This window comes from Lipophrys pholis (assembly GCF_963383615.2).
Source record: "Lipophrys pholis genome assembly, chromosome: 3".
Classification (NCBI taxonomy): domain Eukaryota; kingdom Metazoa; phylum Chordata; class Actinopteri; order Blenniiformes; family Blenniidae; genus Lipophrys; species Lipophrys pholis.
In genome coordinates this window covers 1,183,526-1,200,925 of record NC_137627.1, presented here as the reverse complement: position 1 = coordinate 1,200,925, position 17,400 = coordinate 1,183,526, and the positions used below count along the sequence as shown (strand labels likewise).

Below are 17,400 nucleotides of genomic sequence, written 5' to 3'. Positions count from 1 at the left end.
TGTTCCCAGTACAGGGTGTTTTTTTTTTTGTTTTTTTTTGTGTGTGTTTTTTCTGTTTGTATGTTGTTGTTTTTTTTTTTTGTGGTTACCACCAAAATGTCATTGCAAAAATTAGATTTTCAAACTACACAGTAGTGGATAATGGTTGATAAGATCAATAACTTTGATATATCTGGAAACCTGGTTCAATTTGTTACATGGAACTGTAAAGGATTAAATGGAGCTATAAAGCGTGGAAACGTACTGGCCCATCTCAAAAAGCTGAAAACAGACATAGCATTCTTACAAGAAACACATCTAAGGGATATAGATCACCATAGGTTACGTTGTAGATGGACAGGACAAATATTCCATTCTTCCTTTAACTTTAAAAATAGAGGCACTGCCATAATAATCAAAAACTCAATACCTTTCACAATGTCTGAGGTTATAGCTGACTCGCAGGGGAGATTCGTGATCGTGACCGGAAAACTGTACGGCTACCCAATTACTCTGGCTAACATCTACGCGCCCAACGTCGACGATGAACATTTCATATCAATGTTTTTGGCAAAACTGCCGAACATGAATTCTCACCGATTGGTAATTGGTGGAGATTTCAATCTGGTTTTAGACCCCAACCTGGATAGGTCGTCAAATAGACCTACAGCTTTATCTAAATCTGATAAAAAAATCCATACGTTTCTTAATACATATAAATTGGCAGACCCGTGGAGAACCCGATTCCCCAACGCACGTCAGTACTCTTACTTTTCATCAGTCCATCACACTTATTCCAGAATAGATCTGTTTTTAATAGATAAAGAACTCTTGCCTCTGATGAAGAACTGTGACTATAAACCAATTGTAATATCTGACCATGGCCCACTAACACTTCAACTAACGTTTGGACGGGAACGTGCTTCAAAGGTATGGCGTTTTGATAATAGCCTACTATCAGATAAAAAAGTGGTTGACAAACGACATAAATATCTATATGTCATTTAATGACACACCTGACACCTCAAGATCTACACTATATATATATAAGCGTAGATACGTGGGCATATTATTTCTTATAAAAGTGCAATAAATAAACAACGCAGAGAAAGAGAAAGCAGGATAAGTGATGAGATTATGGCCATGGACCAACAGTATGCACTCAAGCCCTCCCCGGAACTTCATAAAAAAAAGCTAACCCTCCAAACTGAACTTAATCTAATTTACTCTACAGAGACAACCTAACTCCTAACTCAAACAAAACATAAATACTACGAACATGGGGAGAAAGTCGGTAGAATTCTAGCACGCCAAATAAAAGAACAGGCTGCATCAAGAACAATTACAGAAATAAGAACTGACTCGGGTCAGACTACCATTGACCCAGAAGAAATAAATAATGTTTTTAAAAAATTTTACACCAAATTATATGCCTCAGAATCCCTGGGAGATATATCACTGATTGAAACTTTTTTTGAAAAATTAGATGTCCCAAAAATAGGGGTAAGTCACAAAGAATTATGAGATAAACCCATAACTAGGTCAGAAGTAGAACAGGCTATACAAAGTATGCAAAACTCAAAAGCCCCAGGCCCAGACGGCTATACCTCTGAATTTTATAAAACGTTTAAAAGCCAAGTTTCTCCTCTCCTACTCGACGTTCTTAATGACGCACTTATTAAGGGTTGCCTACCACCGACTTTTTATTTAGCAAATTTATCATTAATACATAAAAAAGATAAGGATCCTCTGGACCCTGGGTCTTACAGACCAATAAGCCTGCTGAATGTAGATTATAAAATATTTGCAAAACTTTTGGCCACACGCCTGGAGGGAATTCTCCCGACAGTAATATCCCAAGATCAGACAGGATTCATCAAGGACAGGCAGCTATTTTTTAACATACGGAGACTACTTAACATTATTTATACACAGTCCACAAATAATGAACACCCTGAAATACTAATTTCCTTAGATGCAGAAAAAGCCTTTGACAGGGTTCAATGGGATTACCTCTTCTCGACCCTGTCTAAGTTTGGAATTGGCTCAAAATTCATCTCCCTAGTTAAATTACTGTACGCTCAACCTCAGGCTTCCGTAAAAACGAATAATGTTAATTCAAGCTACTTTCCGCTTGGTCGCTCTACGAGGCAGGGGTGTCCCCTTTCACCACTGTTATTTGCGCTCGCCATTGAACCCCTCGCTATCTCGCTACGTACGGAGAAAGAATATGAAGGTATTGAAAGGGCAGGGTCAGAACACAGAGTGGCGTTATACGCAGACGATTTACTCTTGTTCATCTCAAATCCTGCGAAATCAATGCCGGGCATATTATCAATCTTAGAAAACTTTGGCGTAATATCCGGATACAAGATCAACTTTTTAAAAAGTACATTGTTCCCAATTAACTCAAAAGCCAGACAGAACATACATACTCTCAACCCCCTGCCATTTACGATCTCAGACCAATTTAAGTATCTAGGGATAGATATTACTGAAAATCATCCTGATTTATATAAACATAATTTCCTGAAACTGTACGACCATACAATACGTAACTTTGACAGGTGGGCTAATCTTCCAATCTCCCTTGCGGGTCGAATTAATATTGTGAGAACGACTATTTTACCAAGATATTTATTTCTCTTTCAATGCATCCCTATTCTTATTAACAAATCTTTTTTTGACAAATTAGATGCGGCCATATCTCAATTTATCTGGAATAAGAAACCTCCAAGAATTAAAAAAAAAATTCTGCAGAGACCTAAAACATTTGGGGGTATGGGATTGCCTTGCTTTCGCCTCTATTACTGGTCTTGTAACATTCGGTCTATGTCTTTCTGGCTGCACACGCGGGGGGCTGAATGGGCAAGGATGGAAAATCTAAATAGCTCTCCTTCCTCTTTAGCTGCACTACTTTTTTCTGCTCTACCAACACCAAAAATAAAGATGAAGAATCCAATTATTTCACACTCTATAAAAATTTGGTCCCAGATTCGGAGGCACTTTGGCTGGCAGAATTGTTCAGCGCTAATGCCAATAATAAATAATCACTCATTCCCCCCCCCCTCACTCTCCGATATGTCATTTCACAAATGGCATTTACAGGGACTTCGGACAATCAATCATCTATATATCGACAACATTTTTCCCACATTCCAGCAAATAAAAGAGAAATTGAACATCCCCAACACAGACCTTTTTAGATATTTCCAAATCCGAATTTTTGCTAAAAAGACATTTCCATCCTTCCCAAACAAACCTCTGGTTTCTCCAATGGACTCACTGTTATTGCCTGAACCACAGACTAAAAAGGCGATCTCTAAGATTCACAATGGTTTAACACAAACGGACTGCCCACCGACGCTAGACCACCTAAGAGAAGCTTGGATGGAGGATCTGGGAGTGGAAATCACAGAAAATCAATGGGAAAGAGCACAAGAATTTGTCCACTCCTCTTCAGTATGTGCCAGACATGGACTGATACAGTTCAAAATCCTACACAGACTACACTTATCAAAATTACGGCTGTCAAAAATGTTCCCTACAGTCGACCCTCTGTGTGACAGATGTGGACAGGCTCCGGCTTCTTTAGCACATATGTTCTGGAACTGCCCAAGACTCTGTAACTACTGGGTTAATGTTTTTAAATCTCTGTCTGACGTTCTTAATATGCAACTTGAGCCAGACCCAGTGTTGGCTGTATTTGGGGTGAAAGCGACCACAACAGCTTTGTCAAAAAATCAATATAATCTGATACGCTATGTGACCCTGTTAGCTCGAAGGATGATACTACTAAATTGGAAGCAAAAAAACCCACCAGCACATCCAGCGTTGCTTAGGGAAGTGATGAGTCTGTTACAACTAGAAAAGATCAAATTCTCACTCAGAGGTAACATGCACAAATTTCAGGAGATATGGCAACCCTTTATCGACTATTTTGAAAAGTCCTAATTGTAATTGACAGTGACTCAGATTTTTCCTTTTTCCTCAGGTGGCACTCCACAGATTTTTTATTTTTATTTTGTTTTCTCGTTGGTTTTTCCGTTGGGGGGGGAGGGGGGATATACTTTGTACTTTTATTTTATTTTATTTTATTATTCTACCAATGTAAAAGGGGACAAAAAAAAAAAAACATGCATATTTGTGTAAGAGATGTTGATGTGATGTAAATTTCAATAAACAGATGTTTAAAAAAAAAAAAAGAGATGCCAGTGGGGAAAACCAAGATGGCGGTGTTGCGGGCGCCGCCATATTTATTTCTCGTTCGCCGCCATCTTGAAATGGTGCTATGCAGAAGCATGGACGGAAATGACGCAAAATGACGCGCCGGAAGTGACGTGTGTAGAAGCCGACCCACAGGATGTGATGAAATGGACCAAACATGCAGGAACTTACGTAGACGACACGCAAATTGCGGAAGTGACGTGGCGGGACCCACTCGACCTAAATTATATCGGCGCACATTTGTTTTTTCGTCTTTGGTTTCTTCACACGTGTACTCGAAGCTCAACAGAGTAAAGGCTTGTCTTCTGTTAAGGTAAACAATTGCTTTCTTGTCTATGTAGAACGTATCAGCCTGCACTAATAAGAATGAAATGGTAGCTGTAGTTCTATCAGTATTAATGAGAGGAGGAATAGTCTTGTCCTTTGTTTTGCTTCATGCAGCCACACATTGTCACTGGATGAATGAAGGAGGCAGATCAGTTTGGTAGTTGACCTCTGACCTCTGGCCCTGAGCTTCACTGTGGTTACAGCTGACCTCTGGCCCTGAGCTTCACTGTGGTTACAGCTGACCTCTGACCCTGAGCTTCACTGTGGTTACAGCTGACCTCTGACCTCTGGCCCTGAGCTTCACTGTGGTTACAGCTGACCTCTGACCCTGAGCTTCACTGTGGTTACAGCTGACCTCTGACCTCTGGCCCTGAGCTTCACTGTTGTTACAGCTGACCTCTGACCTCTGGCCCTGAGCTTCACTGTGGCTACAGCTGACCTCTGGCCCTGAGCTTCACTGTTGTTACAGCTGACCTCTGACCTCTGGCCCTGAGCTTCACTGTGGCTACAGCTGACCTCTGGCCCTGAGCTTCACTGTGGTTACAGCTGACCTCTGACCTCTGGCCCTGAGCTTCACTGTGGTTACAGCTGACCTCTGACCTCTGGCCCTGAGCTTCACTGTGGTTACAGCTGACCTCTGACCCTGAGCTTCACTGTGGCTACAGCTGCAGTGTGTTGCTGAAATAGGCTCAGAGAGAGTTAGACAACTTAGTCAATCATGTACGCAGCAGGTGTAAACAGAATAAACTTATGTTACATGGCTCGCAGACAATTTGGGATATAAAATGACACAGGTGCAGTGATGTGAAATGTAAATGTAAAGCAGAATTTAGAATAGAGCAGAGTGGAGTTAGATGGGACACTTTTCTTATTTTGTCCTGAAGGTAAGGAAATATGACAAATAGACATCCTGAAATAATTCTACCTTGTTTCATTGTCAGTAATTAATTTCTAGTCATACATTATTGCCTCAAATAGCAATGTTTTCATTTCTTTTCAGAAAAGTTTGTAATGATTCCATCTGAGCCTGGAGATCAGTCAGAGGCTGTTTTCATGATGATTCTTCAATTTAAATCCTCCTCACATAAAGGTTTCATCATTTACAGTAATAAATGATTTAAAGTAATTCAGCATTTTGTTTAGAATAAGAAGAATCATACAGGTATCTAAAGAAATTCAAGATCTCAATCCACTTGGCTCTGGAGCTTATAAATACTCTCTGAGCTTTATTCAGATACAATCTACCTAGATGTACATTCCAGTGTACTTGTGCTTCCCAGAACTGGACATGACCCATGAAACCATGATGTAACTTTAGCCATGATGTAACTTTAGCCACTGACGTCATTCTGCCTTTTAAATATGGCGGCGACCACATACAAGTATGGCGGGGACCGTAAACAAGTATGACGGCGCCCTTACGCCGCCATTATTTGACACCGCACTGGCGGGGTTTCAATTTTGAGAATAGTATGGCGCTGACCGTGCGCCATTATGGCGGCGACCGCTAACAACTATGTCAGCGCCCGCAAACAAGTATGTCAGCGCCCGTAAGCCACCATCTTGATACCGCACTGGCGGGGTTTCAATTCTGGAGAAGCAAGGTCGCACTGCGGATCATGTACTCTTGCCTCCCACCGACAGTGGCACTGTGATTGTGCTTTGGAACAAAATGGCGGCGACCTGCAGGAAGTGGCCATATTTCATGTACTACCGCCTCCCAACGAGAGTGGCGCTGTGGTGGTGATTCAGAACAAAATGGCGGAACAATGTCGCGGCGATCATAAGGAAGCAGCCATATTGTCGGCCATTTTGGATTCCCCACTGGCAGCCTCTCCGTTTCTGCCGTACTGCTAGCTTACTTTCACCGAGAGAACAGGGTCTTAGGAGGAGGAGGAGGATGAAGAAAAAGAGGCTAAAAAAGCATGATCTGATTGGCTGGATGTGAGGCGAATTGGGACGGATCAATTGCTTCTCCTGGCTCTTTTGTCTGGATTTTATGAACACAGAATTTTTTGGGATGTTCCAAAAAATCAGAAGCAAAATTAAATCAGCTTGAAAATCACTGGCTTGTAAAACCCAAAGGTTTTATCCACATTTTAAGTGACATCAGCTCCGCTCAATGCTCTCCTCAACCATACTGACAGCCGCGGCCAGAGCCGCGCTTTTATAGCACATCCCTCCGCCAGCGTCAGCCCTCCGCCGCGAGAGTTAGTCCGTCTGCCGAAGCTTTGAAACAATGATTAAACGAGTGCTACACTCGGTAGAGCGCATTCTGTCGCCAAGGCCACATTTGTTTGCTGCACCGAGTTACCATTGCTAGTAGCATGATAGCCGTTAGCTCATATCGATGCTAACTGGGTAGGTCACGTAGCAACATCACTGAGCAGGGCTCTCCTATATAAGGTGCCTCTCTCATCCGCTTTGTACGGGACATTTTTTTCGCAGTTTTTTTCCGCATCTTTCTTCTTCTTCTTCTTTCTTTCTTTCTTTTTTTGCGCGGTGGGAATGTATGGACAAGCTGAAACCAGCAGATGGCAGTAGTGCAGGTTCACTGGTGCCAACTACATTGAACTAAAGTGAAGAAGAAGACGAAGAAGAAGAAGAAGGGAAACAGTCATCAGGGACTAAAAAGCTTCTGCGCGAGAGAGGGGAAAACAATCATCAGGGACAAAAGTTGTGGGAAACAATGTAGATAGATAGAACCAGTAGATGGCGGCAATGCAACTTTATGGATGCAAACTGGCTTTAAACCCAAAAGAAGACGAAGAAGAGTTCTTTGGGGTTTATTTGGAAATGGTTAGCCGTTAATGTTCCAAAATCAAATTATTGATTTGCCTTGGATGATGACAAATCATCCCTGAAACTTTCATGCAAATTGGATGAGTCGTTTTTGTGGAAAGTTGGTAAAACACATCCAAAACCAATAAATACATGCAGACGAAAACATAACAATCTTGGCTATCTTTCATTGGCGAAGGTAATTATAGAAAACGCATCAATACCCCTTTAAACCGGAACCTAAGTCATTTTTTGTTGATTTTTACCTTCGGAGTCGACTGCTGATGCTGCTGCCAGCCTTAGTTGAACAGATCACGTTGTTATATCTTCATGTGAAAGCCTATTAAAGTTTACGTACAAAATAAAGTAAGTTTGAATGATCCTGGATTTTATATTTTAATTATATAGCTCATTATAATTGAGGCTGGCAGCATGAATTAGAATAAAGACACAAAAACAACAGGCAGTTAAATAGTATATAAGCTCCACGTTTCTCCCAGAGAAGGAGAAAATGCACGTACCATGCAATAAATATTTCAATGGTGTGTGTGTACTTGTGTATAGTAATGTTTATCTCTGTGTCCCTCAGGAGATGAGATCGCAAGGAGCCAAGATAATAATTTTTGTTTGTTTGTGTTTATCTTAAAATAAAATAAAATATAATAAAATAAAATAATATATGTGTGTGTGTGTGTGTGTGTGTGTGTGTGTGTGTGTGTGTGTGTGTGTGTGTACAATGTATTCATATTTGTAGTTAAAAGATATATTATGATGAATCTCATCTTTTATTATGTGCTCATTTGGAACACTGTGTAAATATAACTTTTCCTCAAATGTAACAAGCAATTATTTAACTTTGATAAGACATGCTGTACATTTCAGAATTTTTAGCATTCCAAATGTTGATGAAGTTGCACCTTAGTATCGTAGTCACTTAGATAATTAATCTTTCAAATACTGTTATTTCAGTCATGTTGGTTGAAGTATTAAGTTGTTCTTGCTTCAGGCATTGTACTTTATAGTGCCATAAGATTCATGTTGGAGACAGATTTTGTATTAAAATGATCCAAAATGTCTTCAATTTCTATTGTTTTTCACTAAAAAGGTGCTTCAGATTTATAATAATGGTGCTGCAGCATGGTAAAATGATTAGAGCATGTCTTAAAATCTCCAAATAGACGTCAAGATCTTTCAAATGGACCAACTAGACAAATAATCCCTGAAGAAAATCGATTTGGCTGCCATCTTGTAAAAATGGCCGCCATCTTGGATTTTTAAACGGCCAATCGGGCAAATTTGATCCAAATATCCCATCAACCACACCAAATTTCATGCTTTTATCATACTTTGCACAATTGTTCTTTATCCGCCCCACTGAGCTCTGCTCCGTCCGACTCGGTGAGTCTCGTCACCGTCAGCTGTTCTCAGACGACCAGCAGGAGGGAGGATCAAGATTCACTTCAGTTTCCTTCGTCAGTAAAACTTTGGTTAAACCTTTACATCTGTTCCCCGAGCCTCAGCATAACAGCTTTGTTGAGGTTAGGGTGAGATTAAATAAGTCAAAACCTTGATCAGTCTTCAAATAATCTGATTATTGTTGTTGATTATTATGAGCAGTTTTTAATTTAATTGGATTTCTAAGAATAACTCCTCTCCTTCAGTTTGTCTGAAATAAAATGGTTGATTGAACAGACACACTCTCTGCACAGGATTAGTGAAGAATGTACAGAGTAAAGGCGGCCCCATAAGTGGTTAGATGAATTTAAAGAATCTGGATTTACCTGTGAAGAGCAGGGTAGTATTTCCAGTAAAGACACCCAGAGACACACACACACACACACACACACACAACCACACACACACACACACACACACACAACCACACACACACACACACACACACACACACACACACACACACACACACAGGTACACCTGCAGATCAGGACAGACAGACAAGAGCAGGAGTCTGCAGACTGGAGGACCTGGAGCTGAAGGTCCTGATAGGAAGATGTCTGGTCTGGACCAAGTCCCCTCTGCAGCTTCGTGAGTCCATTTATTATAAGCCCGTCCATCTTTATCTAACATCGTGTTTAATCATTGTCTTCTATTAAAAGTCTCTTGGACGGCAAATCAGTTAAAGGGTCATCGACTCTCCGGCATGTAGGAATATGTGTTTTTGGTTGCCTGTATTGAAAACGTATTTAGACCTTATTTACATAAAAGAAGACGTTATTTTGTCTTACATCTCGTCTTATGCTGGTTTGTCTGCCTTATGTTCGCAAATGTTTAGAAATAGATCTGGGCACTGCTGGAAAGCATGGTAATGCAGTTGTAGTTTGCGTAGCAAGTCAGAGGTCCACAAACTCAATCTCAGCCTCTCAGGGACTCTTTTGGCGTTAGAAGAGACAAAAGATGGACAAGAGATGTTTGAGTGTAACTGACTCTGATTATAAGTGAGAATAGCTGGTCTTTGCTCAGTGTTATGGTACTTTGCAGGAGATTCAATTCCTCCATTGACATGTAATAACAGGTGACTTAGATGTCTATAATACCTTTGTCCTACAGTAACAATGTGTTACCCACTACTTATCCTCCCATTATTATTGTAATGGTAAGACTCACAATTGAATTCATTGTTCTTTCTTTTCAAAGTCTTTTTAATAACAGTTTCCAACAATCCTCCCCAGGTGGGGTAGATACATGTCACATGTCACACTCCAACCCCACACCGCCCACCCTTCCCACCCACAGTCCCCTCAAGTTGCTGGCAAAACCAAAACAACCACCACAAAGACAGAAGAAAGGCACAATGTTCACCATTAAATATAACACGAATGTGTAAATTGCAAATGGAAGGTGACAGATTATGGAGCCAGGTAGGACTAGGATTGAGGTCAAATGTTGGGATCTGTAATATATAAAAACATTTTTAACTTTCACACATCTTTACATTTTAATCACCTATCAAAACACTTTAAATGACCATCTACAGTTTATTATTGAATGCTACATTCCCACAACCAGGAGAACCATTCCCAATATGTTTCCAAATAATATATGTGAACACAGTATTATTTCCATCACCCGCTGTATGCACTACCTCAATTCTGGAAGTCATAGGTAATCTCTCTCATGTTCTGTCTCAGATTTGGTTCTGTTGGGAATTCATTGACAGTAGTATCATCGCAATAGTTCCATTGATTTTCTCTGGATATTGAAGTTTGTCATTTTTGTTTGCTTCTATTTGTTTAATTATTTTTTTTATTCCCTTCCGAAGTTGTTTTTTCAAACTGCTTTCTAAACAAATGTTTCGTGTACTGCAGTTCTGGCATTATCATTCTTTGGCATTTTTCTTTGGTTTGAATGTCTAAGTTGGGATTGAGGTTATAACCCTCAATCACCACTGCTCCATGGTGGATAGGCTTCACTGTCTTGTCTTTCACCTCCTTTTGCTCAACAGAATGTCCACCTTTCAGGCAGGTGCTTGTTAACTTGGCTCGGAGCTCCTTCAGTTGAGAAACCTCGAGCTTCATCTCCTCTTCCCCAACCAGACTTCTCACTTTGTTCCAGAAGGTGGTGTTAAAGTGTTGATAAATCCTCCAGTCTAAAATGTTCCATCTCTTGATTTTCTCAGCAGTTATACTAGAAACAGACGTAAGACTTTGTTTAGCGCGACTGTTAACCTTAAAGGAAACAACATCTTCCAGGGACCAGCAGAGGGCGTGCTTGAGCAAGATCATGGACTCATCAAAGTAGTCAGTGATAAGAATCAGGTGGAAGTCCTTTTCTATGCCAGCAATCACCTGGTTCACTATTGTCTCCAGGTCTGAGGTGTCAGCTGTGGCAGTGTTGTCATAGCCAAAGTCAAAAGCCAGGGTGTTGTGAGCAAAGTGGTGCATCACTGATACGTTATTCTGGCCATTGTCCAGGAAGTCATCCAGGGATTTGAACCTCCGGAAGGATTCAAATTCCCTGAAGTATATAAATCCAGACTCCGTCAAAGGCACAGGATGTCTCAGAACAGAAAAGTAGAAGGAATCTTCAGGCATCAGTTTTTTCACCTGCAGCAGAACATAACAAGAAAGAATTAATGCAAAATAATATCACTTTATGTCAAACACAATACACAACACTCTTTTTTTAGTGTCTTGCTGAGGGTTGTACCTTCAGTAAGACACGTTACCACACTGGCTCCTTTGATTAAGTGGCGTTTCACATTTGTGTGCATGAACATCACAGTAAAACAGGTTTACAGACACTTACAGTCGTTTTCATATTCAGGATGTCAATGTTGTACATCTCTGTCAGATTTATCATTTGGTATTGGGTCTGTTGCTTCAGCATTCGCTTTTGCCTTGATGTTAATAAGTGAGGGTATCTCAAAGTGAAACGTGTAGAAGTTGCTTGTTATTCATATTAGTACATGTATACCTCCGTGAATCAGCTGTTGCAGTGTACAAACATACTCCTCATATATGAGTGTGATCCCAATTTTTGTATTCAGATCACACGACAGTATTTTAATTTGAAGCAATTGGGAGTTTACTTCATATAGAGTTTACTTTATACAGAGTTTATTTACGTAGCCTATATCACCCCTTTGGCCGTCTCAGGCTGTTTGGGATCTAATTTCTTGTAAGTATCTTGAATTGTCAGCAGTTTTCTACTGCACCAGATGCAGAGTCTCGTTCCAGCCATTAATCACGTCTTGTTGAGTTCTTCATATTAGTCTTCATGTGGTTTTGACAGTTGTCTGCTTTTTGCCCCGTCTCAGATGTTCCCTGTTCTTACCTCTGCCTATTGAACTAATTCCCCGATACCAAACCCTATGATTTGAATAAACTGCCAAGACCCAGTCTGTTTGCTGTGTCCTATGTTGAGGTCCTCTGGCCGAGTCCCTGTCACCAGCTATGAATCATTTTGTGATTTAGAATCGTTTTGTGAAGAAGCTCACCTCAGATTTTCTGAACCTCATGTGGTTGCATATAATGTCAAAATGTGTCAGGTCTTTCTGGTTGACACAATTTGGGTTAAAATATTTCGGGTAACCGAGCATGACTCCTCCGTTTCGGGGCAAGGCGAAGGTCAGGTCCCTGTTGTCACCATACCGGTACAGGATGTTTTGGACAGTGCTGCCCGCTGTTTTGCGTGTCTTCAGAAAAACAATGTGAGATTTTGCTTGGCAGGATTTTGGGGGGTTTTGTTTCCCTCTTTCCAGAAGCCCGTCATTGGACAGATTTCCAGCTCCTTCATTCTGACTTTTGACCTCCAATAAGTCGTCTTCCAGCTGGACCCCCTGAACAGGAGGTGGATGATCTGTGGGCTGGTTTTCCTGTTGGGGTGTGAAGTTCTGCTGAAGCAGTGGAGGAGGAGGAGGACCGTCAATCTGAGGACGAGGCTCTTTGGTCTCTTCACTTGTCCTGAAGTATTTCACTGCAGTTCCCCCGTCGAGGGCAAAAAGCTTCCAAAGGGCACTGTAGAATTAGAAATACATAAACAAATCAATCAATCAATCAATCACACATTGTAAACACTATCAGTAAATTTGTCCTATTACCGAGACCCAATTCCCTTTTTGAGGTCATCAGAAGCACGTTACTGTGACTTTCTTGATGTGAGTTTAAGGGTTTCATCACAACAATATATACAAAGCTTTCAAAGTAAAAACATTATTTAGCAACTGCATTATTTGACTCATGAATGAAATTTATAATATATCATTCAACCTGCATTTTCTTTTTCAGGTTTCACTTTTGATGACAGATGTAAAAAGAAAAAAAACCGAGTATACAAACGCAGCTCTCACACCGGGAATACAAAGACCAGATTGCCTGCAGCAGCGGTTCCGGTGCTCCGTACTCCCTTCGCACCTTTTACAAAATATCTCAGGGGACACGGTCATATGCCTTCTCCAAGTCCACAAAACACATGTAGACTGGATTGATAAACTGCCATGCCTCCTCGATAATCTGTGAGAGGGTGAAGAGCTGGTCTGTTGTTCCACGGCCAGGACGGAATCCGCATTGTTCCTCCTCAATCTGAAGTTCTACTGTCGGTCAGAGTCTCCTGTCCAGTACCCCTGTATAGACTTTCCAAGGGAGGCTGAGAAGTGTGATGCGCCCATAATTGGCACACACTCTCCCGTCCCTCTTTTTGAAAACAGGGACCACCACCCCGGTCTGCCTGTCGGATGGTACTGTACCCCAAGTCCATGCTAAACTGTAGAGGCGTGTCAATCAGGACAGCCCCACACTATGCAGAGCCTTCAGCAGCTTTGCGCATATCTTGTCCACTCCTGGGGCCACCAAGGAGTTTTTGACCACCTTGGTGACCTCCACCAGGGAAATGGACGAACCCCCCTGGGTTCAGGAGATCCTCAAAGTGTTCCTTCCACCTCTAGAGGATCTCCTCATTGGAGATCAGAGGATGTCCACTCTTGAGCTCAGCTTGATATAGACCCCTCCGACCCCTCCTGAGCCTCCGGGTGGTGCCCCAGAACCTCTTTAAGGCCAACCGAAAGTCCCTCGCCATGGCCTCACCGAACTCCTCCCATTCTGCAGACTTTGCTTCTTAACCGCCATAGCTGCAGCCCTTTTAGCACACTAATGCCTGTCTACTGAATCCAGAGTCCCCTGAGCCAACCAGGCTCTCGAGGCCTCCTTCTTCAGCTTGACGGCAGGGAGGCAACCCTCTGGTCTACTGGGACAAACTAGTGGGGCTCTCAGCTGGGGGCTTGTAAGTATCCCCACACCATACCACAGTACTTTCAATGGCTGGAGTGTGTTCAGCGACCAAAGTACGTTAAAACACAGTAAGTGAACAGATCAAGAAACAAGCACAGTTCCCTCTCAATGAGAGGATCTGACAAACTGAGCCACATTGTTTTCTCAGTTTCCTGGTTTCACCACTCAGATGTAAGGCACAGTCAGAAGAAGAGCACTGAGAACACTCTCCTACGCCGTTTGGGATTGACAAATTGAATGGACTTTTGATCCATTTTTTGTGGGGCGAGCATGAAAACAAAAAAGCGATCTCCTCTTTGTGTTTTCTTTTGAATTGTGTCATAAAATGTGCAACCAAAGAAGAAAATGAAAATGCAGTTTGGTTGATGTATTAGTTTTATTTACGAGTCAAATAATTCAGTTTGAAATCAAAAAGCATTTCTGCAAATGCTTTTTAATTTTTGAGTTTTGTTTACCATTTGCTGGAGCATCTTTTAAAGATTAAATCTTAAAAGTCCTTCTCTCAAGTCACGGAATAAGCAGTCTTGAAGAAGAAAATATAAATGCAGTTTGGATGACTGATTGTTAATATCATCTATGCCGTTTTAATCTTAAAATGAAAAGTAATTTCAAATTGATTTTTGGTCCATATTTGCTTCCAGAGACTATTGCCCCAGATTTTTGACTGTTGGTTTCAAAGTCAATGTACCGAAACTTAACATGTCAGCATCAGTACCCCGAGCCGTAATACATTCTGTTTTGTCCTTGTTTAAAAGTAAAGAATTAGATGACTCTCCTTAATGTCCCTCCTACAGCTGGTAACACTTCTTATTGCCTCACTTTCTGTTGGCTGCTCTGGTATATAAATCTGCACGTCATCTGCGTAACAGTGCAAAGACAGATTGTTCTTTGTAATGATCGACCCAAGGGGCAGCACATGGAGGGAAAAAAGGCTAAGGGTCATATGATACGTCTACATGTATTGTGTCTATGGTGGTGGTGGTGTGTTGTTGTTATTGTTCTGTCCATACTTTATAATATTTAGAAATAGAATAACAACATCTGAACAGGTATGATCTCAGTGTTGTTGTTATGCACTTCATACAAGGACACTGAGATAGACTGACTGATTAAAACCATAATGGAGCAGAAAAGTTTGGTAACAGACGGTGACGGTGACGTGACTTCACCTGGAAGGTTTGATGTTAAAGGTGTAGATGGTGATACAGACCACCAGCAAGATGAGGGTAATGCAGACACAGCGACGCCGTCGCGGCCGAAATCTACAGACATTAAAAAAAACAAAGAAATCACAATTTAGAGCAAGATTCCTCAAAGCGTGGGAGAATAAACACCGCTTGAGACACCAGCCTTCCTGTGTGTGTTCAATAAAAATCCAAAGAAGTAACTTGCAGTAAGCCAGTGTCTTTAACAGAGGCATCAAACTCATCAGATGAGAGAACCTGATCAGCAGGAAACAGGTCAAATGCAGCAGAACAACTTGTAGATTAAAACAAGTCCAACTTTTCCACTTGTTTTGGTGCAAACACACAAAAAAAATCTACATTTCATTCAAACTAAACACTTTCTTAGTTTTGAATCAGGCGTGTGTAAAGTTGTGCGATTATGCCGACTGTTGTTTTTTCTTTTTAATAAATAATTCAATTTGCATTAACTTTGTCCGACCAAAGTGTGGAGGGTGTTTAGGATTTACCACAATGATTAGGGTGCAACTGTACAAGTCACGGTTCGATATATGTACCTCAGTGTGGGGGGGGGGCAACGGTTTGGTTCAGTATAACGAGAAGAAAACAACAAAAAGTACAACTTGTATGAAACAAGCTTGAACAGACTGCAAAACTAAAGACTGTCTCCTGTTTTAAAAGTTAAAAATACATTGAGTAAAACAAATGCTTTAGGGGGATTCTGATACCAAGATGAATGGACTCACGAGACTTTAGAGGGGTCCAGAGCAGACATCGTCCTATCAAGACCTTCAGCTCCAGGTCCACCAGCCTCCAGGATCCTGCTCTCCTCTACCTGTCTGTCCTGACATGCAGGTGTTCCCGTGTGGACTCCTCCCCCTGAGCTGCCGTCTCTCCTCAGGTGCTCCCTGAAGGAGCGCCACTCACAATAAAACCTCTCACCTGAAATCCTGTCACAGTCGACCTTGGGACCATCATTCGTAGATCCATCGATTAATCAATCTATAGTCTGCAGGTTAGATTCCCCCAGCAGACAGGACTGACCTTGACCCTTGACCCCCATCATGTGAAAAAAAAAGTGCAGGGTCTCAATGTGAAGTTGATGGTGAGCTGGAGGCCAATGCTGACGCCAGCATCAAACTGCAAACACATTCTCAAACTTTGTTTTATGTTAAATATTGTTCAACATTATGAAACTGCAAACGGTATTTGAAGATCTTCTCATTTCAATGAACTAACAAATATAAATGCAATAATCTCTTCTGGCTCATAATTCCCTAATCTCTGGTAAAGGAGATGACTTGGTTTGTCATATGAAATCTATGTTGCTCATTATTGACTCCTGTGGCTTAATTGGGAGAGTTTTGCATTTCCCAGTCCTCAGGTTTACAGTTGAAGTTTCCATATGTTGAAATGTTCTTGCTGAGAATTGAAAAGTTTATTTCGGACATGAGAGCAGAAATGAAATGATTCAAAACAACAACAAAAAAAAAAATATATATATATATACAGTATATATATACATATATATATATATATATATATATATATATATATATATATATATATATATATATATATATATATATATAAAAAACACAACAAAACAAACAGACACAGCAGAGCAAAGGAAAGTGAAAGAGGATTGAAAAAATAAATGATGCCCCAAGACGTCCAAAAAGGAGGACGAAGTCTAAGCTTTTCTTTTTGTGGAGAATTTGGGAATTGAAGATTCTGTGTGATTGACTGACATGTGAATGAATGGGTGAACATACGGATCATGTCAAAGCATGTTGAGACTCCTGAAGCCTTAAGATGATAATAGAAGAAGTAATTTAATCATCTGCTTGTTGGATTATGTGTCCTGTCGTCTGAATGTTTGAACTGTTGCGTCGGAAAATACTTGAGTCGATGCTTCAGAGCCATTTTCTCTTACGTGTTTCTATCAATTCTTTTGTTCACGTTCTCTTTCTTTCACAATAAAGTGCGCAGAGCCTGAGGCTGAAGCATCACAAAGGTGTTTTTGTGATTGGCAGCTTTAGGTTTGTCGTGGTAAGTCCCTATTGATGTGTCGGGCATGAGGTGGTGGGTGGATTGGAAGATGTTCAGGAATCCCAGGTATGTTCCTGAACAGAGAAAAGGCCGGTGGCCTCCCG

General features: G+C 41.0%; 1 protein-coding gene across 1 annotated transcript; it reads right to left on the bottom strand.

Annotated features, from left to right (window-relative positions):
* Nucleotides 1–213: 213 nt before the first annotated feature.
* LOC308107353 (galactose-3-O-sulfotransferase 2-like) lies at nt 214–16,307 on the bottom strand (the record flags this gene model as incomplete). The annotated part of the gene is made up of 4 exons (XM_080459674.1): nt 214–261; nt 10,746–11,378; nt 12,272–12,750; nt 16,289–16,307. 4 exons carry the CDS (start codon nt 16,305–16,307, stop codon nt 214–216), a joined length of 1,179 nt encoding a protein of 392 aa, XP_080315800.1.
* Nucleotides 16,308–17,400: the final 1,093 nt, after the last annotated feature.